The 26,424-nt window shown below is 41.8% G+C and overlaps 1 protein-coding gene across 4 annotated transcripts in view; it reads right to left on the bottom strand.

Annotated features, from left to right (window-relative positions):
• TRPM6 (transient receptor potential cation channel subfamily M member 6) overlaps nt 1-26,424 on the bottom strand; it is a 177,741-nt gene that overhangs the window by 69,513 nt on the left and 81,804 nt on the right. For all 4 annotated transcript variants that reach the window (XR_016236719.1, XM_089336738.1, XM_051846594.3 and 1 more), the window contains exons 7-16: nt 24,726-24,897; nt 21,160-21,328; nt 19,665-19,788; nt 16,786-16,858; nt 16,569-16,669; nt 10,241-10,375; nt 8,440-8,493; nt 6,607-6,747; nt 4,697-4,831; nt 2,558-2,841 (exon numbers count right to left, since the gene is read on the bottom strand). Coding sequence is in view for 3 of the 4 variants with exons in the window: in XM_089336738.1 (XP_089192864.1) it covers nt 2,558-2,841; nt 4,697-4,831; nt 6,607-6,747; nt 8,440-8,493; nt 10,241-10,375; nt 16,569-16,669; nt 16,786-16,858; nt 19,665-19,788; nt 21,160-21,328; nt 24,726-24,897 (1,388 nt within the window). In the remaining variant the exon portion in view is untranslated. The remainder of the gene's footprint in view (nt 1-2,557; nt 2,842-4,696; nt 4,832-6,606; nt 6,748-8,439; nt 8,494-10,240; nt 10,376-16,568; nt 16,670-16,785; nt 16,859-19,664; nt 19,789-21,159; nt 21,329-24,725; nt 24,898-26,424) is intronic.

Below are 26,424 nucleotides of genomic sequence, written 5' to 3'. Positions count from 1 at the left end.
AAGAGATGGCTGCTCAGGAAAGGGAAGGTTCTCCCTTTTAAGAAGGAACAGAACTGGACGTGTTGCTCAGCAGCATTTAGAACTCAGTGTACTCCTAAGCTATTCACTGTATACTATTGACAAGTTATTTCTAGCTTGGTTTGGGACTCCCTAATTAGGCCTAATAAAGAATCTTTGGACAGAAAACATTGTGCATGACTAAATTATACAGCCGGCATAGTGGTAGAGAGGGTCAAGCCACAGCCTGTGATGCCAGCATCCTACATGAGCACTAGTTTGAGTTCTAGCTGCTCCGCTTCCAATCCAGCTCCCTACTAATGCACCTGGGAAAGTAGTGGAAGATGGCTCAAATGCTTGGGCCCCTGCAGCCACATGGGAGACCTGGGTGGACTTTCAGGTTTCTGGCCCAGCCCTGGCTGTTGCAGCCATTTGAGGAGTGAACCAGCAGATGGAAGGTCTCTTTGTGTCTCTCTCACTCTCTCTGAGTAACTCTGCTTTTCAAATAAATAAATAAGTCTTTTAAAAATTTAAAAAAGGACTGTACTAGCAAAAAAGAAACAAAGAATTCCCTTTTTCCTTTGAAGATTTTACAAATGCATAGAAGTCTTCAATATGAAGCTAGACCAGGAGACACTCTGGAGGTTTTCAGGAGTTGTTTTCATGCTGTTGTTTGCAAATCAACATCATAAATAATTGTTCATTATCTCTAGGCTTCCTATCTTTCCTCACTATGATAACACTTTCTAACAAAGAATCCAAAACTCTCCTCACTTCTCTATTTTCTACCATGGCTCTCTGGCTCTTTAATACAATGCATGCATTGTTTCTCACTCCTAAGATATATATATATATATATATTTTTTTTTTTTTTGACAGGCAGAGTGGACAGTGAGAGAGAGACAGAGAGAAAGGTCTTCCTTTGCCGTTGGTTCACCCTCCAATGGCCGCCGCGGCCGGCACGCTGCGGCTGGCGCACCGCGCCGATCCGATGGCAGGTGCTTCTCCTGGTCTCCCATGGGGTGCAGGGCCCAAGGACTTGGGCCATCCTCCACTGCACTTCCCTGGCCACAGCAGAGAGCTGGCCTGGAAGAGGGGCAACCAGGACAGAATCCGGCGCCCCGACCTGGACTAGAACCCGGTGTGCCGGCGCCGCAAGATGGAGGATTAGCCTAGTGAGCCGCGGCCCCGGCCCCTAAGAGATATTTAAAGTATACAATTCAGGGCTGGTGATTTGGCACAGTGGGTTAAGCCACCACCTGTGACACCAGTGTCCCACAACAGAGCACCAGCTCAAGTCCTAGTTGCTCCCCTTTGGATCCAGCTTCCTGCTAACGCATCTGGGAAAGCAACAGACAATGGCCCAGGAGCTTCAGTACCTGCCACAGATATGGGAGAACAGGAATTATTTCCTGGCTCCTGGCTTCAGCCTGGCTTAGCCCTGGCTGTTGTGGCCATTTGGGGAGTAAACCAACAGAAAGAAGATATCTCTCTCTCTCAAAAAATTCTTAAAGACCCTTTAATAGGAGAGTCCATGAAATGCACTGTGTGATGTTTAATTTAAATCTCAATTTGACTAGATTGTGCAATCTCTGGAAACATGACAAAGCATTATTTTGAGTGTCTTTGAGGGCATTCTGGACAAGATGCGCACATGAGTACAATTGGACTACATGGAGAAGATTCACCCTCAGTGTGGCAGCACCATCCTCTCAGGGCCTGGAGAGAACAAACACAGAAAACAAATTGGTCTTCATCCTGGAAGCTGGGACACACTGTCTCCTGTCTTAGACACCAAAAATCCAAGCTGTCTGGCCTTTAGACTCCAGTACTTCTTTTTCTTTTTAAGATTTATTAATTAAACTGAAATTCAGAGTTACACACAGAGAGAAGAGGCAGAGAGAGAAAGAGAGAGAGAGAGAGAGAGAGGTCTTCCATCCAATGGTTCACTCCCCAGATGGCCACAACAGCTGGAGCTGCACCCATCCGAAGCCAGGAGCCAGGACCTTCTTCTGGGTCTCCCTCATGGGTGCAGGGTCCCAAGGACCTGCGCCATCTTGTACTGCTTTCCCAGGCCATAGCAGAGAGCTGGATCAGAAGTGGAGCAGCAAGGACTCGAACCGGCATCCATATGAGATGCTGGCACTGCAGGAGGTGGTTTTACCTGCTATGCCACAGCACCAGCCCCTAGACTCCAGTACTTAAACTAGCAGCAACCTCATCACTGGCCCCCTGGGTCCTCAGCATCCTGGTTCCCTCAGCTTCCCTGATTCTGAGGCCTTCAGACTTGAGCCACCTTACCATCATGCTAGGTTTTCCAGCATGAAGATGGCCCGTCATAGGACATCTCAGCTGCCATACTCATGTGAGCCAATTTCCTAATAAATCCCATCTCACATATCTCTACACATAACCTACAGGTTCTCTCTCAAGAACCCTGACTGGTTGACATGGCAATAAGCCTACTTGTCTTACAAGTTCTAAAGTGAGGGAAATACAAGTTATCTAATCATTCTAAGAATTGTTGATGCTTATTAGGAAGTGCAGAGAGAACTCCTACTTTGAGTAATTTTTCAACTCTTCTGAAGTGTCATCAACCATGTTGTTCTCCTCAGCTTCACGGGCCATTGCTTGGTAGAGTATACACGCAATCACTGCCTTAACCGTGGCCTCCTCTCCATGCTGCCAGAAGAACATGGCCATCCTCTGCCTTTTCATTAGCACAGCCCAGACCAGGAGGTCATTGTATGGGTAAGTGAAGCCAGGAGATTCAGGGTCATCTGATAGAGTCTGTCCATCTTTTGACTTCTTCCTTGATTTATGCAGGACTGTAGCAGACTTTTCCTATTAGAAAATAAAATAAGGATACATTTCCAAAACTCAGATGCATGAAGTTTTACCCAATGTAATAAAGCAGGCATCTTATACATTTCTTCAAATCACTGCTAGAAGAAGAAAAAAAGAGACAGGCAAATAACCATAGCTCTTTATCAAACAGCAAGAAAAATTTACTTTTTATGGTGATCTGTTTCTTCTATTTAATAGATCCAGAGTCCCTAACTGGAGATACTTAAAGTTCATTTAGCACAACTTAAAACAATGCTTCTTTGGGATAAACTCAGTAACTACATGAGAAATTTCAACTTCCAAAAAAGTGGGTTGAAATAATATATTGGATAAATAAGAATTATTTTTAAAAAAATACCTTTAACCTCATCTTAGCAATATTCATTACCTTCCCTATAGAAAAGTGCCACTGGTGTTGCCAATATGTATCCCAATAGACTGGTGTTATGTTTCCTTTCTCTTATTCTAATTCTACTTCTCTAGTGATGATAATAGGTAATGATGAAATAATATTCTCCATCTGGCAAATCCACTTTTTACAGTTTACCTCTAGTGCAATATAACTCCTCATGTACTTCTATATCATTTAGTATGTCTCTATTTCAATGCTCATCATATTAGATATTTGGCGTATGTACTATACATATATCAGATACTTGGTATATGTACACTGTATTATGGTTACTTATTTGAGGGAGGTGAAACAATTTCTCAGTAATCATTTTATCTTCCCCTACTCACTCACCCCCTCAAATTCAACCCACCATAATTTTTCAGCTATAATGTCTGGAAGATAATAAAGATGGAATAATTACTTTTTTTAATTTGAGATGTCAGTGAAAAATTGAAATCTGTTCTATTTTTCAGTGAAAACCAGGGTGATTTTATATAACAACTTTTCATCGCAGGAGAGGTTAGCCATGGAAAGCAAACCCCTTTCAATCAACAAAGTAAATGGAAACTATTAAGAAAAAGCATTTGGCCGGCGCCGCGGCTCACTAGGCTAATCCTCTGCCTTGCGGTGCCGGCACACCGGGTTCTAGTCCTGGTCGGGGCGCCGGATTCTGTCCTGGTTGCCCCTCTTCCAGGCCAGCTCTCTGCTGTGGCCAGGGAGTGCAGTGGAGGATGGCCCAAGTGCTTGGGCCCTGCACCCCATGGGAGACCAGGAGAAGCACTTGGCTCCTGGCTTCAGATCAGCGCGATGCGCCCGCCACGGCGGCCATTGGAGGGTGAACCAATGGCAAAAGGAAGACCTTTCTCTCTGTCTCTCTCTCTCACTGTCCACTCTGCCTGTCAAAAAAAAAAAAAAAAAAAAAAAAAAAGCATTTATCTCCAGATAAAAGTAGAGCAAGAGTATAAAGAGTAAGAGGGAATAACAACACTGCATGTGCATGTGCCCACTCTCATTGTCATTTTATCATTGTAACATTAGGCTAAAACTAATCTAAGAAAACCTCAAAAGAGAAAAAAGAAGATGCAAAAAAGCAGGCAGAGAGCATGAAAGAGATGGAAGCAGGCTTCGAACTCAGAGGTCTTAGGGTAAGGGAGACAAAGATGTGGAATTAAGGTAATCGCAAATTTTCTGTCTCATCACACAGAGTGCCCACATGAATCAGATCCAGACACGACAGAGGTAGGACAAGGAAGAGAGGCTGACGTGCAAGCTCGGATGATCATTTCAGTGCTCATGCTGTGTCCTGGACATTTGCTGGCTGTTTGACTTGCCCATCTATTGACAGTACTTGTAAATGGTCTCGCTATTCTGACCTTCCTTTCCACAACTTTAAATGAAGAAACAGTCTCTGTTTGCAGAACACTTTTACTTCCAAGTCAAAAAACAAGTAGGTGGTACCTTGACTTTGTAGGGCTGGGCAGTTCTAATGAACTGAGAGTGCAGTGTGCTTTCCGCAGACTCATTTCTAGTTCCCGAGTGGCGTCTCCGGTGAAGGGAATGCTGGGAAAGGCTTTGAGGAAAGCTATTGGCCCCCTGGCATATGTTGTTATTTTGGTTTTTTAAATTTAAAAAGAAAAGGGAAAAAGAAGATTATAGTGGTAACAACATTTTAGTTCTGGGCAGTAATGAAAATCTAATATAACGTTGTGCCCTACACAAACATCCAAAGGTTCTCGCTGGCTTTCATTCATGATTAACAATCAGTCTCTCTGGAAAGCAATTACTCACCCAACAAGAGTCTCCTATGTATGATCTCTTTCTTATTATGTTCTCTGTTGTTTCCTAACAGCTTAGAGAACACGCTCTCTGTTCCCTAGTATACATCTGCATGCCTCCTCCATGTGGAAATTCCATTAGAATCAATGGATGTTCTATACTTGGAACAAATTCAAAATAAGCAATAAAGATTTATAGTTCTGATAAGAAAAAGTTTCCATTCACAAGCAGCTCCAAAGATAAGGTTAAGTAAGAGAGTTATGGAATTTCTCCAAATGTTATATAACATCTGCACTGGCATTCCAGCAGCTAGACCAGGTAACAACTAAAGCCATGGTCATCAGCATGAAGTTTCCATCAATAAGAAATAAGAGCAAAAAGAAGCATATATAAAAGGGTCTGGCATAAAAACACAAGATGGAAACTATAGGCTTTCAACTTCATTATTTATGTGAATTTGTTTTATGAATAAAAATTGAACACTAAAATAAGGAGGCATAGACATATTAATATGTAAATTATCACTATCGTAATGCAGAAATAATAATATCATTATAGCGATAATCTTAATGATTACTATTATTAATAGCTACTCTATATCCACTATGGACCAGGAATATAGATTTTTCAAGCACCATTTCACTTAATCCTTCTGACAAATTTATGGAAGAGGTATTAATATTTCCATTTTACAGATGAGGAAATTGACTACACAGAAGTTAAACTTACTATTAAGATTACACAGCTACTGATGCACAAAATTTAATCCCATATCTCCCTGATTCCAAACCACATACTCATTGGTGCTATGACATAGTTTACTATAAAACACCATAAATCTAGTACTTCTTAACTGTTAAACAATCAGAGGAATGGAAGATGTCATACCAATAGGTCATTTTAGAAAGGGTACTATAGGAGCTTCCTAGCAAGCTCAATACTGGGCTACAGCTAGTCCCCATAAATGTCAACAGGAACCTCACAGCTATATCCAATTTGTTTAATGAAGTAGCTGGTACTTCCTAAGTGTATTCTTATGGCTTTGAAATCATAAAATCATTAAGAATATTTTCTGTGGGATTTGCATTTCTTCTTGTTTTATGTTTTTTTCATTTCCCAAAATCCAGTTGGATTTTATGTCACCAAGTTTTTATAAATAAGGTCCAAGCTTAATATTCAAGGTTTACTGGAATTCATATTTGAGTTTACAGATCTAATCCTTTTAAGCATTTGACTTCTGTATTTTCAGAAGAAAAATAAAGAAAAGAACCGATCATTTCTACCACTAACAAGTATCACCACATTACTTTCATGTCAACATAGCACATATTGTTTCCTGTTTTGTATTATGGCTACTTGTTCATACATATGTTTCTTCTAGGACTTTCTAAACCTGTGATATTTATATTCATCCCAGCCCAGCACGCCAGAACTGAGCACAGAACTTTGCATACAGCACGTAAGAAAACTCCATGAAGAGAAAGTCCATTGTAGAAGCAAGCTATTGCCATCTACACTTTCCAAGCCATTCTTCTAAAACTGTGATTTGTAATTACCCTTAATTTTACTAAGGCACTTTTCAATTATGCTACCTTATATGTTCTGTAGAAGTTGTTGTAGAGGGCTCTGAAATTTTTTCTAGTGTAGCTGCTGCGATATGCTCCACCAATGAGGTGTTCTATTACCAATCCAATATCAATCAATGTTATTTTATAGTTTGAGAGAAGGGTATGCTGCAACAAAAACATACAATAATTATAACTTTCAGTTCTCTTTTCCTATCTTTTTTTCCATGCCATCAGAACTTAAACTAATTGCACTGGGTAGACTTATTCTTTGTAATCATCTTTACCAACTGATCAATAAATATGGCCAGTCACTGATGCCACCTGCTTGTTCAGGAGGAAAACAAATCTCAGATTTAATGTTTTTTTAGTTTCACAAACATTAGAGGTATGCTTAAATCTGTGTGCACCCTCCCTCTCTTTCTTTCCCTCGCCTATCATGCATATAAACACACTTGTATAAAATAAAATTAAATAGTATAAGATTGCTTTTTAACCAGAAATAATATAAATAATACAACAGAAGTGAAATCACAAGAAACTCTAAATACATGTGATCCAACATTGGGTTAACTTTTCACCTGCACTCTTTGTTGAAATGGGTATAACACTTTACTGAATTACTGAATTAACTAACACTGTATGTAAAACAAGAACATGAAAGGAAGTAGAACAAATAAAAACAGGAAACAGAATGGCAGAGCCAAATGAGATAGTAAAATGTGAGGTAGTGCCAAGACAAATATTATGGCTGGTAGGAGGGTTGAGTGGCAGATTTCTAAGTACACAGGTCTAATTCTAAATGAAAATTATTTCAACCCCTCAAATGTCACCTTGCTACTTCTTCATAACAGTTCAGTTCAGAACTACCATTCATAGCAAATGTTGAAAGGTACCCAGAGTGCTGGACAAGGTGTCTGAAATGAATGCATTATGAATAATGTTCACAAAGCTATGACCAAGAAATGAGGTCATAGGTGTACAACCTTAAATAATTTAATTTTTCTTTTTCACATTCATAATGAACTTTTTTCAAGAAACACCAGAAACAATGTTCTCATTTGCTGCTAGCTAAAAGTGTACTGAACCTAGTTCATCACTCTTTTTCAGTTTACTATGATAGAGTTCAAGGAAATAATTTAAAGACAATATCTCAATACAGCATAAATCAATGCAAGCTAATTTACATCTGCATGGACACTTTTGCTTACTACTAATTTGTAAACCAAATGTCTTCCTTTCATTCTGGCTCTCCTACCAACTCAACATGATAAAAAAGCACACATTCTTTTCAACAAGACATTAGACTTCAGAAAAATGAGAAAACTTTTAAAATATTTTTGGATGGATTTTAACCTTTGTTACAGATAGAAAACATGCCAAATTTTCTTGGGATGCAGTCTGACTCTAAAACAAGGCTTAGGCTCACAAAAAAGTAAGGCGTATCTGAGCTATAACTCATATTCAAAACTGTAACAAAAACAGTGGAAATCACATTAGTATTCCAATAAAGAGAGATGCAAAATTCTTAAATATCAGTTGATATTATTATTATCATCATTGGTTCCAGTGTTGTATCACATGAAACTAAAGTTCTGTTTGGAAATGTTTCATGTCTCTGACTCACAATTTTTTACCAGCTAATGTTACTTACTTGGTGGATCAGATCTTTAAAAATATAAAGTAAATTAAGAGGGGAATTTGGTTATGAAATTGGTCACAACTGCAGGTAAAGAGGGTAATAGACTATTTCACTGGAAAATCCAAATCCACATTGTAGGAAACAAAGTCTAGTGACTCCTCTACCACAAAGCTAAGGCAGTTTACAATGGTATTTTCACACCTTTGTAATTAGGTTACCTGTTTTACATCTTGGACAAGATGATGCAGGAGCATATTGGTAGGTCCCTGTTTCTGTGATAAAGAACAAAAGTAACAATTATTCTCTTTATGCTGGAGGGAAACCTTATTTCAGAATGCATAAGTAATCCAGAATATCAAAAATTTTGTTCAAAATCTTTAATAATGAAGCTTAAGCCAATTAATTCTAAGGAAGATGTTTCCTAAGAGAAGCTGTAATTAGATGAACTACTATCAAAGGAAGATACATATAGATGAGGACTTGACATAGCAAGAGGTAGGAATAAATCTTACGGAATTCTTAACTACCCCTTATCATGTAAAAATAGCCACGGGTGCAACAAGAGAACCCATGTGGGCACCAGTTCAAGATCCGGCTGCTCCACTTCCCATCCAGCTTCCTGTTAATATGCCTGGGAAGACAGCAGATGGTGGCCCAAGTTCTTGGGTCCCAACACACACATGGGAGACTCAGATGAAGCTCCAGTCTTTTGGCTTCACCCTGGCCATTAAGGCCATTTGGGGAGTGAACCAGAAGATGGAAGGTTTCTCTCTCTGTCTTTCATTCTCTCTCTCTGTACTGCCTTTCAAATAAATAAAATAAACCCTTAAAAATCGGGGTGCCAGATTCTGTCCCGGTTGCCCCTCTTCCAGGCCAGCTTTCTGCTGTGGCCTGGGAGTGCAGTGGAGGATGGCCCAAGTGCTTGGGCCCTGCACCCCATGGGAGACCAGGAGAAGCAAGTGGCTCCTGCCATCGGTTCAGCGCGGTGCGCCGGCTGCAACGCGCTGCGCTGACCGCGGCGGCCATTGGAGGGTGAACCAACGGCAAAGGAAGACCTTTCTCTCTGTCTCTTTCTCTCACTGTCCACTCTGCCTGTCAAATATATATATATAACCCACAAATACAACCCATCATTAATAATTTATTGAAACTTTACTATGTTCAGTCTGGCTTCTAAGGAATTCAGTGAGTGTTAACAAAAATTGAAGAGTGGATACCCTATAAATAACTAACAGTATGATAGTGTGGGCACTCAAAAAAGAGCTGTAAATAATTTGTACTCTTGTAACAGACCACTGTGCACTAGCTGGAGTAATCAGAAAGACAGGACTTAAATCAGCTTTTGAAGAAAGACAAAATTCAAAGGACAAGGGAAGCTATTTCAATAAGGATGTGTGGCTTGCACAATTGGTGTTTTCACAATGAGAAAAGCAAAGCAGCATAGTTTCAACAAGGAATTTGCATAGCAAACTTGAAGGAACAGCATTTCAACAGTGACTTTAGGTTGAGATACTTTCAACAATTCAATCAGAAGCAATTTGTACTTAGTAACATCTGTGTCTTACTGGGATAAAATGAAGTGGTAAGAATGTTACTCCTTTCACTGAAAAGTTTGCCTCTGTAAACTATGTTTGTATATGAACAAGGAAACAGGTAAATTTTAAGGAATTAATAAACAAATCTGAAGAGTGAACATTTAGTCTAGTGGTTTAAGAAGCTTGCTTCCTATATCGGAGTATCTATACTCACTTTCCAACAACAAAGTAATTGGGTTCCTATCATCTTTGTGGAGAAACTGGATTGCATTCCTGGCTCTGGCTTTGGCCCCTGACCAGCCCCATAGGTTGCTAGCATTTTTGGAGCAAACCATTCGATAAGAGCTATCTCCATATATTTGTCTGTCTGTCCGTCCATCTGTCGGTCTTTCTTTTTCTCTCTGCCTCTCAAACAAATAGTAAATTAAAATTTTTAAATAAATAAATCTTAAGGGAGGTGATTGATGAGTTGTTCCATACTCACTGTATTATAGAGCTCTTCCAGTCGGGGGATGGTAAGAAATCGATGGAGGTTCACTCCATATTCTATTAAGAGTTTCACAAAATCTACCCGATCCATCACTAAAGCATCTAACATTGCTTGTTCCAGTGCACCAGACTTCAGAAGCCATAAACAAACAAAGCATATAAAGGCAATTAACAAAGTAGAAAAAACTAAAGAACTACATGTTTCAACTCAAAACTACACATATACAATAATCATAAAATGTAACATTAGTAAGAAATGTGCAGGGTCTAACTGTATATACTTTGAATAAATCAAGCAATGGTCTCAGATGGGAAAATGATGGTTGCAAACATCTTGAAGCTTCTCAAATTCATGTACAGGCTAAACGTAAACCTCAAGTTTTCTTTCTCTCTTTTTTTTTTTTTTTTCACTTGTAATGTTTCCAATTAAACTTCTAGATATAGATGGCAAGTTGAACATATTCATCTAATTTTGATCCCACCTAAAAATGCATCAAAACTATAGTAGCAGAGCCAGCTCTGTGGTCAAGCTGCAGCCTGCAATACCAATATCCCATGTTGAAGTGCTGGTTCAAATCCTGACAGCTGTGCTTCAAATCCAGCTCCCTATTGATGCACCTGGGAAAGCAGCCGAGGATGGCCCACGTTCTTAGGCCTTTGTCAACCATATGGAAGACCCTGATGGAATTACAGGCTCCTGGGTTTGACCTGGTCCAGCCCTGGCCATTGCAGCTACTTGGAGGGTGAACCAGCAGATGGAAGATATCTCTCTCTCTCTCTCTCTTTCTCTCTCTCTTACCCCCCACCCTCTCTATCTCTGTCACTTTGCCTTAAAAATAAATAAAATAAAATATATCTTTAAAACAACAAGAAAAACTACAGTAAAAGAATTTTAAGCAATACATCTACAAGGACATGGAAGATAAGAGCAGAGATTAAGAATACAACATTTTGGAAGCTGGGAAGCAGTTGGTCAAGTGGTAATTGACTTACCAGAAAGCCAAAGAGCTGAAGTGGAAAATGTCATGGACAAAATAGACCTATGCCACAGAATTCCAGCAACACCAAAATGAAATAAATGTTGAAACCCTGATACTGGGACTTTCCCAGTCATCTCCATTTCACTCTCTATAACACTAGCACCCAGGCTTGCACCTTCCGGGCAGGTGAAAGTCACCAGTATAAAAGAAAAGGTATAAATATGTTGACATCTGGTGCCCCTCCCTACTCCAACAAATGGCAGTCAGATCACCCTATTGTGTAGCTATAATCTATGGCAATCTCAAATACAGGCTCAGAATCTCTAATGAGCTTTCTATCCCCCTCCCTTAAAACAAAAAGACCAAAACAAACAGATAAATATAATAATAATGATCAGGAGGAACCAGATACAGTATGAAGAGAAAAACTTCAGAGAACCATCATTAATATCTCAGAAAGCCAAAAGAGGACAATGTATATTGGATGCTATTGAAAAAAAAAGTGTGAGCTCTGGCCTCAGAATCAGCCCTTAAGGCACACAGATCTGGCTGAAAAGCCCATGAGAGTATTACAGGCATGGAAAGCCAAAACACTCTGACAAAAAAACAAAACAAAACAAAACAAAACAAAAAAAACCTAAATGAAAGATCTCCATGAGTGAGATCCCAGTGAAAAGAACAGGTCATCAAAGAAGGAGGTACCTTTCTCTGAAGGGAGGAGAGAACTTCCACTTTGACTATGACCTTGTCTAAATATGATCAGAGCTGGTGAACTCAAAAGGCTTCCATAGCCTTGGCAACTCATGACAAGAGCCTAGGGTGATTACTGAAGCCATAAACAAGAGTGTCAATTTGTTAAGTCAACAACAGGAGTCACTGTGCACTTACTCCTCATGCAGGATCTCTGTCCTCAATGTGCTGTACATTGTGATTTAATGCTATAACTAGTACTCAAACAGTATTTTTCACTTGATGTTTCTGTGTGGGAGCAAACTGTTGAAATCTTTACTTAATGTATGCTAAACTGATCTTCTTTATAGAAAGAGAATTGAAAATGAATCATGATGTGAATGGAAGGGGGGAGGGAGAGGGAAAGGGGAGGGTTGCGGGTAGGAGGGAAGTTATTGGGGGGGGGAAGCCATTGTAATCCATAAGCTGTACTTTGGAAATTTATATTCATTAAATAAAAGTTAAAAAAAAAAAAAAAAGTACAGACTACTGAAAAGAAAGCTCACAGACGTGCAATTGTGTTTTAAAAAAAAAATCTTATAAAAAAAAAAAAAGAAAAGAAAAAAAAAAGTGTGAGAGGGTATAATCATAGAAAACTTGCTCTTAGAAATTAATGGGGGCTGGCGCCGTGGCTCACTAGGCTAATCCTCTGCCTTGCAGCACCGGCCCACCGGGTTCTAGTCCCGGTCGGGGCACCGGATTCTGTCCCAGTTGCCCCTTTTCCAGGCCAGCTCTCTGCTGTGGCCAGGGAGTGCAGTGGAGGATAGCCTAAGTGCTTGGGCCCTGCACCCCATGGGAGAACAGGATAAGTACCTGGCTCCTGCTATCGGATCAGCGCAGTGCACCAGCTGCAGCACGCCGGCCGCGGTGGCCATTGGAGGGTGAACCAATGGCAAAAAAAAAAAAAAAAGGAAGACCTTTCTCTCTGTCTCTCTCTCTCACTGTCCACTCTGCCTGTCAAAAAAATTAAAATTAAAATTAAAAAAATAAAAATTAAAACGCTGTGTTCAATGCCAAAAAAAAAAAAAAAAGAAAGAAAGAAATTAATGGGTTAAGGCCGGCGCCGCGGCTCACTAGGCTAATCCTCTGCCTGCGGCGCCAGCACACCAGGTTCTAGTCCCGGTCGGGGCACCAGATTCTGTCCCGGTTGCCCCTCTTCCAGGCCAGCTCTCTGCTGTTGCCTGGGAGTGCAGTGGAGGATGGCCCAAGTGCCTGGGCCCTGCACCCCATGGGAGACCAGAAGAAACACCTGGCTCCTGCCATCAGATCAACACGGTGCGCCGGCTGCAGCACACCGGCCGCGGTGGCCATTGGAGGGTGAACCAACGGCAAAGGAAGACCTTTCTCTCTGTCTCTCTCTCTCACTGTCCACTCTGCCTGTCCAAAAAAAAAAAAAAAAAAAAAAGGAAAAAAAGAAATTAATGGGTTAACAGCATGCTACCAAAAATTTTCATAGAAGGCTTGAAAATTAAAGTTGAAGCAATGTATCAAAGAAAAGATATGGAAAGTGCCGGCGCCGTTGCTCACTAGGCTAATCCTCCGCCTTGCGGCGCCGGCACACCAGGTTCTAGTCCCGGTCGGGCGCTGGATTCTGTCCTGGTTGCCCCTCTTCCAGGCCAGCTCTCTGCTGTGGCCCGGGAGTGCAGTGGAGGATGGCCCAAGTCCTTGGGCCCTGCACCCCATGGGAGACCAGGAGAAGTACCTGGCTCCTGCCATCGGATCAGCGCGGTGCGCCGGCCGCAGCGTGCCGGCCGAGGCGGCCATTGGAAGGTGAACCAATGGCAAAAGGAAGACCTTTCTCTCTGTCTCTCTCTCTCACTGTCCACTCTGCCTGTCAAAAAAAAAAAAAAAAGAAAAAGAAAAGATATGGAAAGCAAGAGAGGAAAGATAAAAAAAAAAATAAGAGTAGCAGCCCACAAAGTCCAACATTCAAATAATAAGAATCAAGAAAACAAAGGGGGAGTATGGAATAGAATGGCAACGTGACCGTCAATTTTCAATCATGTGCCGAAAATGATGGATATATGGACCTACAATAATATACCTCATTGTGAAATCTCAGAATAGCGGCAAAAACAGATTTTTTTTTAACTTCTGAGGGGCATGGGAGAGATGGGAACAAAAAATCTGAAAACAGAAAGAATTTTACTTCCCAAAAATAATGTTGAATCTTAGAAGCTCGGTACTCAAAATTCTAAAGAATAATTACTTCCAGTCATAAATTAAAATACACTCAATACATTAAGTCTTCAGAGTATTTATCTGCTATACTTCCTTTCTCAAGAAGTTATCAAAAAAAGGGCCAGCATTGTGGCGCAGTAAGTTAAGTTGCTGCTTGAGATGCCAGCATCCCATATCCAAGGGCCAATTCAAATCCCACCTGTTCCACTTCCAGTCCAGCTCCCTGCTAATGCACCTGCAAAAGCAGCAGAAGATGGCCCAAGTATCTGGGCCTCTGCCACGCATGTGAAAGACCCAGATGGAGTTCCAGGCTCCTGGCTTCAGCATGCCCCAGCCACGGCCATTGAGGTCATTTGGAAAGTGAACCAGTGAATGGAAGATCTCTCTCTCTCTCTCTCTCTCTCTCTCTCTGTCACTCTACCATTCAAATAAATAAAACAAATTTTTATTTAAAAAGAAGTTACCAAAGGATATGTGACAGCAAAATAAAGTAGTAAACCAGGAAAGAAGACCTAGGATACAAAAAACAGGCATCTTATCACAGGAGGAGCTAAAGGGGATCCCCAGTGATGAAGGTAGGCCCCGGGATGACAGCTGAGCACCAAGAATAGAAGGCAACTAGTTCATCCACAACCATGTGGCCCCCAAAACAGAAATGTGGAGAGGTTTCTAAAACTGACACATCCGGGGCAGGCATTTGGCCTGGCAGTTGAAACACTGGGTGGAAGGTCTATGTCACATCAGAGTACCAGAGTTTGATATCCGGCTCCAGCTCCTAACTCCAGCTTCTAGCTAACACACGTCCGGAGAGGCAGCAGTGATAGACCAAGTAGTTTGGCCTGTGTCTCCCACATGAGACACCTGGATTGAGTTTATTGCTCCTAGTTTAAGCCCTCGCCCAGCCCTGGCCTAACCCTGGCTGCTGTTGTGTTTGCTCGCTCGCTTGCTCTCTCCTCTCTCTCACTCTCTGTCTCTTTTGGTGTCTCACTCTCTGCCTCTCAAATCAATTAATACTTTTAAGTAAAAAATTAAGTTAATGGATCATGATATATGCCATTATTTAGATTTATAGATGTCAGAATAGTCACAAAATGTCGAAAGTGGGATAAGCATTTAGCCTAGCTGTTAAGACACCCACCTTCCATATGAGAGTACCTGAATTTGAATCCCAGGTTTGACTCCTGACCTCAGCTTCCTGCTAATGCAGACCATAGGTGGCAGCAGTGATTACTCAAGTAATTGGGTTCCTGTCACCCATGTGTGTTAGTAAAATGGTGCTGTCTGATCTGTGGCATCATCTTAAGCCCTGAGCACCATCTTAGGCTCTAGCCCCACTAACATCTTGCTCAGTAAGCTTAGGTCCTAAGCCCAGCCTGGCTTGCCAGAAGTGAGGTGACCAGATGGCCCAACCACAAGCGTCCACTCCACCCCTACCCTAATGGGATTTGCTGCTCCTACTTCACTCCCCAGGCAAGACTATAACAGGACCTGCTTCCCACACACGTGCTCTCTCTGCTGTTTAGACCCCTCTCCCTTTTCACTCTCTCTCGCCCTCTCCCTCCAACCTGTCGGGTTTAACTCCATTGTTTGGTGTGTTTTGTGGTGGCCTTCCAATGTGGGAGACCTGGATTGAGTTCCACTTTCAGTCCTGGCCCAGCCTTAGTCATTGTGGGTATGTGGACAGAGAACTAATAGACAGATGGGATATCTCTCTTTCTCTGCCTTTAAAACAAATAAGTTTTTTTAAAAAAAACTTTTGAAAAATTTCAAAAGTACTAACTTCTTATGATTACCAGGGTAGGAGGGAACTACCATTTCTTTTGGTAGTCTTTTAATATCATTTGACACTTTAAAGAGTGTACATACATTAGTTTGACATAAAAATAATATACCTATGATATAGTCACAACTGTAATTTTTTAAAATGAAACAAGCCATTGGTTCACCCTCCAATGGCCGCCGCGGCTGGCGCACTGCAGCCGGCGCATCGTGCTGATCGGAAGGCAGGAGCCAGGTGCTTCTCCTGGTCTCCCATGCGGGTGCAGGGCCCAAGCACTTGGGCCATCCTCCACTGCCTTCCCGGGGCCACAGCAGAGAGCTGGTGGAGGATTAGCCTATTGAGCCACGGCGCCAGGCCAAATTTTAAGATTTAAATAACAATGTAACAGTTGAGAATCAATTCCATTTAAAAAATAAATTAAAAATAAATTCTTCCATTCCATCTTTCTCTCAGCTTCGTTTTCCAGTTTCAATTAGGCTGCAAGCCAAAGAAAAAATGTTTAGAGGGAGACAAAGTATGTATGTGTCCAGTGAGAGAGATGCTAGCCTCATATCCATCCTAAAACAATCTATCTCTCCTCCAGTTTTCTGTTCTTCTCCCAATCAAATCAACATACAAAAATTTTTTTTCCAAGTAACTTCATGTTATTATACCTTCCAATGTTGTCCATAAATTAGGATATGTTTCTTGGCAATGTCTGTTCTGTCCCAAGCCATTGCCAGATTTAATTGTTCTGACGCTGATAAATTTGTTCCTAGGGTAAAAGAAAAGAACAATCATGTATTCTATTCAAAATATACACAAAAAGCACAAAGTGCCTCTGAATGTGACAAGGAAGTGAGGAACAATCACAATTGTGCAAATACTCACTCTTCAGCAAAGCTGTTAGGATTGCTAAGTCAAGGTCCTGCTGTTCTTCAGAATCAGCATCAAATATGGTAATCTATAAGAGTTAAAAAACAGAGAGCATGATTTGGGGAACTATCCAAAAAATTCTTTGAAAGAATACTCACATAATTCATATAATGAACTGAGAAAGTATTTTTTCATTAATGTCAAACAACACAGTTTTAATTTTTTGTTGTTACTTACAGAAAACTTTTTAAATAAGGTAATGAAGAATTGTGAACACAATTAAAAACTTTTAATTCCATGAATACAAAGGAAAACATTCATGAAAAAATATTATTAATGTACTATTCACATGTGGTAATAAAAAGAACCTCAGCCGGCGCCTCGGCTCACTAGGCTAATCCTCTGCATGCGGCACCGGCACCCTGGGTTCTAGTCCCAGTTGGGGCGCCGGTCCTGTCCTGGTTGCTCCTCTTCCAGTCCAGCTCTCTGCTGTGGCCCGGGAGGGCAATGGAGGATGGCCCAGGTCCTTGGGCCCTGCACCCGCATGGGAGACTAGGAGGAAGTAGCCGGCTCCTGGCTTTGGATCGGCGCGGCGCACCGGCCATAGCAGCCATTTGGGGAGTGAACCAATGGAAGGAAGACCTTTCTGTCTCTCTCTCTCTCACTGTCTAACTCTGCTTGTCAAAAAAAAAAAAAATTCTTAATGTAAATACAATCATTCCTCTTTCAGAAGAGATTGCACAGGAGAGCCTTAGAAGCTTTTGCTTTTAAATGAGAAATGAATCCTGGAGGATGAATGATGCCATTACAATGGACCCAATGCACAAGTACAATGGAGACCACACAGGGTATTCACAATGTCAAAGTCTGCAATGCATCCTTGCATGTGATTGACTTTTAAAAAAATAAGCACTTTATTATTTATAGTTATGAGTCACTGCTATTAACGAATGTATTTCAATCTTCCAAATGAAAATATATTTCACACAGTGGAGGAAGCTACCTTAACTGAAAACAGCTAAGACTAGCAAGTTTCTAGTCCCAGGTATGCCACTAACTAGGCAGCCTTGGGTAAATATCTTAACGCCACTGATTCTCAGGTTCTTCACCCACAAAAAGAGAGGAATGCACTGAATAACCTCAACTATTGAAGAAAAATACAAAAACTGTGATTCTACAATTTCACTCGGGTTACCTTCACCTAATTCCCCCTCTATGTGCATAAATAAAATCAACCTCAATTGTACAGGATCTGAGTAAACAGTTCCTGCAACATGCAAACAGCTGGCTTCTCCACCACTCTTAACCATTACACTGCTCACTAATTATTCTACTTGAAGACAAGAAAACACAAGGGCCATCTCTTTAACACGTTCTTTTCTTAACTTCCTTATTATTACTGGAAATACGAACTAAGGTGGACTAAGAATAAGATTTCATCTCTGAGCTCAAGTTCCAGGTCTATTACTTCCTAACTGCATGATTCTGCACAAAACACTTTAAATTCTCTAGACTTCAGCTGTATCACCTCTGAAATGGAAAGAAACATCCACTGCTGTATTGAACTCACTCACAGGGTTGTTTTGGGTGCAATAACATTTGAAAGCACATTGCTAATGGTAAACTTGGTTGTTATTCTATCAACTAAAATTCTACAAGTTTTTCACTCATTTTTGTCACTCCTTCTCCAGACTGAACTGATTTAATTTTTTTGCTGTTGTTCAGCTATTCAATTATTACCAACATTCTTGTATTATTTGGGTCAGCTTTCAAATCCTGGAAAGATCCCTTTGAGCCATGACAAATACATATATTTACTGTAATTTCCAAATTCATATCATCCAAATCACTGATAAAAATACTGATCATATTCCAGATCCCTGCTAATATGCCTTGAAAAGCTGCAAAAAAATTTTTTAAAGATTTATTTATTTATTTGAAAGTCAGTTACAGAGAGGCAGAGGCAGAGAGAGGTCTTCCATCCTCTGGTTCACTCTCCTGATGGCCACAATGGCCAAAGCTGCACCGATCCAAATCCAGGAGTTTCTTCTGGGTCTACCACGTAGGTGCAGGGGCCCAAGGACTTGGGCCATCTTCTACCGCTTTCCCAGACCATAGCAGACAGTTGAATCAGAAGTGGAACAGCTGGGGCTCGAACCAGTACCCATATGGGATGCCAGCACTGCAGGCGGTGGCTTTATCCTCCACACCTCAGCACCCACCCAGCAGCAAAAATTGATTCAAGTGCTAGGCCCCTGCACCCATACAGGAGACCAGATGGAGTTTTTGTCTCCTGGTTTTGGCCTGGTCTACCCCTGGCCATTGTGGCCATCTGGGGTGTGAACCAGTGGTTGGAAGATCTCTCTCTCTCTCTCTCTAACTGCCTTTCTAGTAAATAAATACATCTTTATAAATAAAGCTGCTCATATTACCCTAAAGTACTAAGAACTTTTCCTGAGTCAACATTATGGTCAAATTCCATAGTTTGTGGGTATTCTTTTCTGTCCAAGAATTTATTTTCACATTTCCCATTGTCTGATACATTCACAATTTTCTCAGAATGCTGTGAAGCACTCTTCCAAAGTCAGCTGACTTGATGGAGTTCACTGATGAAGGAAGTATTCCCTTACTCTCTGCAGGTATTTATATGCGATTTTCACTAAAGTTGATACCTTTTCTGTAATGCTGCCATATTACTTAAGGAATCTGAAGCATGAAGGGTGGGGGAGGATTGGAGGGGCAGTAAGAAGACAAGTTTATTCAACTAAGGATCAAATTCTCTACACTCAAGTTCACAATGGAAAACATTCCTATTTTTTAAGTGTGAAAATAAATATTACAATTTTTGGAAATTTGCACTTTTAGGTCAGTTTGAAACATCAACTCATACTCACAGAATCCCTGTGCACCATACACTGCATTAGAATTTGGAAAAGGTGCTGGGACTGTTTCAGACTAAAGTTGAAAGTGCTCTGAATCATGCAAATGATCTCCTCTTTCACCTGAGGACGCAGTATCCTGAAAGAAAAATAAATGGCCATGACTTGCCATGACCCAGAAAAGGGAACAATCCAGCAACATCAATACAAGCAGACCCAACCGCTGCACCTGAGAAGGTGTATACAGACAGTTCTGCCAGGAAAGAGGTGAGTGGGGGGCAAATGGAAGCAGGGCCCCCAGGAAAAGGCAGAATTTAAAAGTGAGAATGGATTGGTCTGAAAAGAATGCACTCTTAGGCAGAGTTCTTGAATTGATAGATTTACAAAGAGCTGTGAATCTCCAGTAATTGTAACCATCATATTCTCAAAAAGATCTGAAACTCCAAAAGGCTTAAGAATTTCTCATCCTGGGTGACTTTAGGAAAAGAAAAATCTGAAAGGACTAGGAGGGGCAGAAAGTAGAATTAGAGGGCTGATGGCTGAATGGAGGAAGAAGTCGTAAAGAGATCCCAGAGAGCTGACAGAATTTAAGCAGTGAATAAACATTAGTAGAGTCAACACTTGGATTTTTAGGCATTGAACTTATTTATACAGTACAAATACCTTGCTTTTGACACTGGAATACTCACACCGAATATAGGGATGGACTCAGAAACACTGTCTTCATATTTGAGAGAGGGGAGAATTGAGGCCTGCAATAAGAACTCCCTATACTACAGAAATGCCAGGATATCAATCCCCCTGATTCCTGCCATTGTTAAGACTGATGAGTGGGCAGGCGCCGTGGCTCAACAGGCTAATCCTCCGCCTCGTGGCGCCGGCACACCAGGTTCTAGTCCCGGTCGGGGCACCGGATTCTGTCCCTGTTGCCCCTCTTTTAGGCCAGTTCTCTGCTGTGGCCAGGGAGTGCAGTGGAGGATGGCCCAAGTACTTGGGCCCTGCACCCCATGGGAAACCAGGAGAAGCACCTGGCTCCTGCCATTGGATCAGCGCGGTGCGCCGGCCACAGCGCGCCAGCCGCGGCGGCCATTGGAGGGTGAACCAACGGCAAAAGGAAGACCTTTGTCTCTCTCTTTCACTGTCCACTCTGTCTGTCAAAAAAAAAAAAAAAAGACTGATGAGTGAATCTGAAGGTGATCTAGAGCTAGTACTGGTCGGCCCTCACACCAGGGCTCTTTCAGCAGTAATGGCCAAATGCAGGAGCGTCTCCTCCCTCTTCCCTGGAAATGCCTCCTCCCAAGGCTCAGTTAAGGCTCAAGTTTCTTCAGCTGAGAAAATAGCAAATCTCATCATTGGAGGGCATTTTGGTGCTGATTAAGAAATACAGTCACCAAAAAATGAATAAACTTCTATGCTCAGGGGATATCTAACACACATAAATGCACAGCCTAAGGAACCAAAATGCGGAAATAGTCACTCTAGTTTCAAACATGAAGAGTCAACAACTCACCCTTGGTCTCCTAAGTGTTTGTAGGTGAAGGCCAGGAGGTCAGCAGCTCTGCCTGTGCCCTCACACACCACCACTGGGTCTTTGTCTTTGACAGTCTCCCACACGGAGAGGATGACATTGGGGCCTCCTTCCACCACCAGCCCCACCACAGGCACGCCTTGTCTTGAGCCTATTTCAGATAACAGACAATACCAAACTGTTACAAAGGATCCCTCTTGCAGACAGCCAGCTAAGCCACTTCGATATCTAGATACAAATATTTCTGTTAACACATATCTTCACTACTTGCACTAGCCTCTCTCTCTTCTATTACACAAGCTGGCTTAGATCAAGGCTAAGCCAGAAGCTTGGACTTCAAAAAAAATGTAGCATAGACATGATGGGGACATCTTCAAGCATTTGCCAAGTAAAAGTGGAGCTAAGACTTTCAGTAATTGAGAAAAGTAAAAGTACTTTGGAACATTCCAAACATATTGGAAAGTAAACAGAATAATCATTAAGCACTACAAATCCAATAAACTTTTATTGGTTATGATTTCTATAAACAAAGTGGGATGGGCAACTCCAAAGACTTTTACATCTCAGCTTAGTCCATTTACTACTGTTTGAATGTTTTATTATGACTATCTTACTTTATTAAAGTAAGGAAGATAAGGAATACCAAAAAAAGGTACAAAGTGAAAAAAGTCACAGAATGGTATGCACATTATATCCTTTTTATAGTTTCAGAGTCATATATATGGGTATATATTCTATATGTACTCATAAGTATGTACCTACCTATATGCATAGCATATTATATAAATGTCCAGAAAACTCTGGAAGCATATATATATATATATATATATATATATATATATAAGTATTAACAGTGGAGGGGGAGGGGAGTTTGGGGGAATGTAGAAAAGGAACTTTGCTTGATTCCATAGATTTTTTATTTGATTTAAGTTTCACCACACACATACTGCTTTTCAATCACTTTTTTTGTCATTTATTTTTCAAAAGAAGAAAACTTGGCCAGCAGTACCATGCTGACTCCTTAGTAAGCGAGGACTCTGCCCCAGGTCCCAGTGTTGCAGGGCCCTACTCTGCCACGGCTCTGGCCCTGCCTCTCCCCTCACAGTGAGAAGTCTGCAAAGCCAAGGTTCAAGGGAAACCTATGTCCCCTCCCATACGAGTACCCAAGACCCCAAAAAGCCTGCTGACAGGGGATGCTGGAGCCTCTGCCTAAGGTATATCCTCCCCAAAGACAAAATTGCCAACTAAAGGCAGCTTGATGGGTACAGAAGTGGACAGAGCCTGGACATCCAGGCTGGTGCATCTGACAGACTACATCTGTATGAGGCCCCTCTGACAACATGGGATTGAGCTAAGGCTAGAAAGGAAAGCAGAGCACTGGCTGCAAGCTGGGGTCAAGGTGCTGGCTCTGTCTCACTGGCCCATTCCGGCTCAGTACTTCCAAAACTCCAAACACTAAACTCAAATCCAGCCCTCCAGCTGTATGTGTCAAGATAACTAACTCAACTTTTCAAACTTAAAAATTTTGAAATATTTAAACATACAGCACATGGGTTTCCATCGTATCCTTGTCCCAGACTCTATAAAAAAATAAATCAATAAGGTGATTTGGTGGGAGAGGGAATGAGAATTCAGTTTCTACTAAGTTACACAACAGAAGCTGGCATTGGCCCCCTTGAAGACAGCCAGGGATTCCTACAGTAACTCTAGAAAGCAAATCTCATTTTTTTGAAAACACCCTCTGCCAACATTAAGGTTTTGCCAAGGACTCTAAGAAGCCAGTTAACAACAAACTCAAGTATTTTCATCACATCAAAGTGAAACCTTTTTTGACCATGTCAGTAACAAATACAAATATGGTAGAAAATCTCCCTCATGAACCTGCTAGGTATAAATACTAGCCTTAATACACAAGAATCTTAGGGTTTTCAGGGACTTTTTCCTTTGATCTTTTCTTTCATGTTTGTGTATGTGTGTGTGTAGGTGGTTTATTATTTTTCCTGTTTTCCTATGGGTTTTCTTAGAATAATAAATGTAACAAATCCATTGGACTTGACTCCACATTCTTACTCCACAGTCAGCAAAACTGTAGGTAAATTGTAAGTTTCAAGGTCTTTGAAAGTAGAAATGTCACCTGCTGCTATATGCAAGCTCAGAATTACTTACATTCAACAAAACTGGGAAATCAGCAGGGAACAAGAAAGACAAAGACTTTGCTCTCTTGGGACATACTTTAGAGTGCTGCACAGAACTCATGCAATGGCAATGTAGGTGATAAGCACAAGTCAACAGAAGCAACAAAGCTCTACCAGGCCTTTCCCCACCAGAGTCCTTCTTCAGCGCCACTCTCTAACTTCTTCCCTCTGCTCTGCTCCTCTCCTCTCCCTGTTCCTCTCATCCCTGTAGAGGACACTTACCGGATCCTCCCTCCCCTTCAGTCAGCCTCAGAACCTTCATTCACTCTAAACTCTAAGTGATGGGCAACAATTCCCACAGTCCTTTCCTCTCCTCACCATACTCTTCAACCATAAGATGACCACTCTACTAAAGAGGAAAAGAAGGAAAGAAACAAACGGATATTTATTAACAATCTACCGTGGATCCAACACTATTCTAGACACACCCAGTGTGCTTTTTTCCTCAATTAATTCTCAAAAGAACAAACAAAGACAATTCCTTCCATATTTATAAAAAGAAGACAGCTTGACAGATACTAACAGCATTGCCCAAGACGACAGACAGTACAGGGTAGAGCTTTGACCTCTCTAACCTCAGGACATTCCACTGCCTCTGGGGATCAAGGCCAGAAAATAATAGGACTAGGAGCACTTCCCCAACAATCCATAAAGGTGGAAGAGAGAGTAAGCCCTCCAGGGCATTCGCACCCCACCCCCCCACCTCTGCCTTAAAGGATGGGAGAATTTTGTGGAAGATTTAATTCCACACAACAGTCAAGGATCCACCCTGTGCTGTCTAGGAGGAAAAGTCTTGTTTCTCCAGGTAGCACCCAGCCCTCCTCCTCTGTGGGAAGGAGTCACACCTCCCTGTGCAAAGACCCCCAGTGATTCTGGCCCTCCCCTATTCTCCCCTCCACAGACATGAACAAAATTGTAGGCTTGAAGCTCTGTGCATGCATGATACGACCCTGATGCTTTCCAAGGCCCTAACCTCTAAAAGTCGTGTCTGGTTTTAACCATTAACCTATCTGGCCACCATATGCATATATATGAAATATCATCTTACCCAGCCTTCAAAGCTCAGAGCCCATTCTCTCCCGATTCTCTCTCTTCGGCCACTCCCATCTTCACACACAAGTCTTCCCCTCCTCTCTCCCTCCAGGGAGCCAACCCTATAGACTCTTCGCTAAAGTCCCCATCCTTCCATAAAACCTGCCCTGACTATACTGTCCCCCAAAATGTTTCTTCCTTTCTCCCACTGTCACCACATTTTTGCACGATCTTGTATCCTGCTTTCTTCCAGCCATGGGTTCACACATGTAAACTGAATCTCTGGGAACTCCAAGGTTCTGGCTACCCTAGGGTACTCACAGCTGTGTATCTTCTGCAGAGAGAGGTATTTTTCCAGGTTCCTCCGGAGTTTCATTTCATTGCCATACTTGCCCACGGTACCATCGTCAGCCAGGATGAAGTGTGAATGCATGCTGTTGAGGGTGGTGAGCTTGCTAAGGGGGTTCCCCAGAGTCTGGTATAGGCACACCACCTAGGACAGAAGGAATAAGACGGTCAGCACTCTAATCCCTTCCCCAGGCTCAACTGCTCCAAAGCCCTGTTCTATGCACAACAGAGCTCCTGTCAATTGAGATTAGAAAGAACTACCTGCTTTTTAGAGCAGTTCTTCTCAAACTATCTGTGTGAAAGGACTTTTTTTTAATTTCTCATTTTTTAGGGACTAACATGTGATCCTACTCCGCACAACTGGGCTGTAGCTCATGATACATGGGACTTGCAACACAAGTTCAACAACATGGTCAGAAAGTCCACTGACCCTGCCACATGGTCACATTACAACAATGATTCTAAATACTTATTTTCCATTTCTGAACTTATTCTGCTTAAGACCATTAATAAACAGTACAAAGACTGCCACCAGTACATAGATCACATCATTAACAAATACTGTGTTTTAGTATATCTATTCTGAAAAAATACTTTGATTCTGAACTGTCCTAATACGCCAAAAAAATGAATAGCAGCTAACCAGCAAAACTGCATTTCATTCAATATAAAACATCAGTATAAACCATCAAGATCTTTATTATGTCTATGGACTCTCCTTTAAGCAGCCCTAATTCTTATTGGCTTTTATTGTTTTTAAGTTTATGTATTTATTTTTATTTAATTGAAAGGCAAAATGACAGAGGGAGAGACAGAAAGAGATAAAAACTTCCATCTGCTTGTTCACTCCCCAAATGCTCACTTCCAAACCAGGGCTGGACCAGGCTGAAACCAGGGGCCTGGAGCTCATTAGCAGGAAGCTGAATCTGAAGCAGAAGCAGAGTTAGGACTCGACCTCAGGCACTCCTATATGGGATACAGGCATTCCAAGTGGTGGCCTAACCCACAGAACCACACACATGTCCCCATATGTACTTTAGAAGCAAGCACACAGTATATAGAATCAGAGAGACCAAGTTCAAGTTCAGCTTCTTCCACTTACTAACTTTAACTCTGAGTCATTGCTGCCTCCTTTCTTAGGCTTCTTTTCCTAATGTGTAAGTACTATGAGACTTCAAAGAAATAATGGACGTAAAAAGCATGGTGAATTTTAGAAACATTAGATTTTTTTTTTTTTTTTTTTTTTTGACAGGCAGAGTGGACAGTGAGAGAGAGAGGCAGAGAGAAAGGTCTTCCTTTGCCGTTGGTTCACCCTCCAATGGCCGCCGCGGCCTGCGCACTGCGGCCGGCGCACCGCGCTGATCCGATGGCAGGAGCCAGGAGCCAGGTGCTTATCCTGGTCTCCCATGGAGTGCAGGGCCCAAGCACCTGGGCCATCCTCCACTGCACTCCCTGGCCACAGCAGAGGGCTGGCCTGGAAGAGGGGCAACCGGGACAGAATCCGGCGCCCCGACCGGGACTAGAACCCGGTGTGCCGGCGCCGCTAGGCAGAGGATTAGCCTAGTGAGCCGCAGCACCGGCCAGAAACATTAGATTTTAAAAGTAACCTTAATTCTAAAGCATGACCCTGAGGCCAGAAACCAAAAATAAAATGATTAGTAGACTCAAAAAT

This window comes from Oryctolagus cuniculus, chromosome 1, assembly GCF_051225735.1.
Source record: "Oryctolagus cuniculus isolate XC-2025 breed Fujian yellow rabbit chromosome 1, ASM5122573v1, whole genome shotgun sequence".
In the NCBI taxonomy this organism is placed as follows: domain Eukaryota; kingdom Metazoa; phylum Chordata; class Mammalia; order Lagomorpha; family Leporidae; genus Oryctolagus; species Oryctolagus cuniculus.
This window is presented reverse-complemented; position numbering and strand designations above follow the sequence as displayed.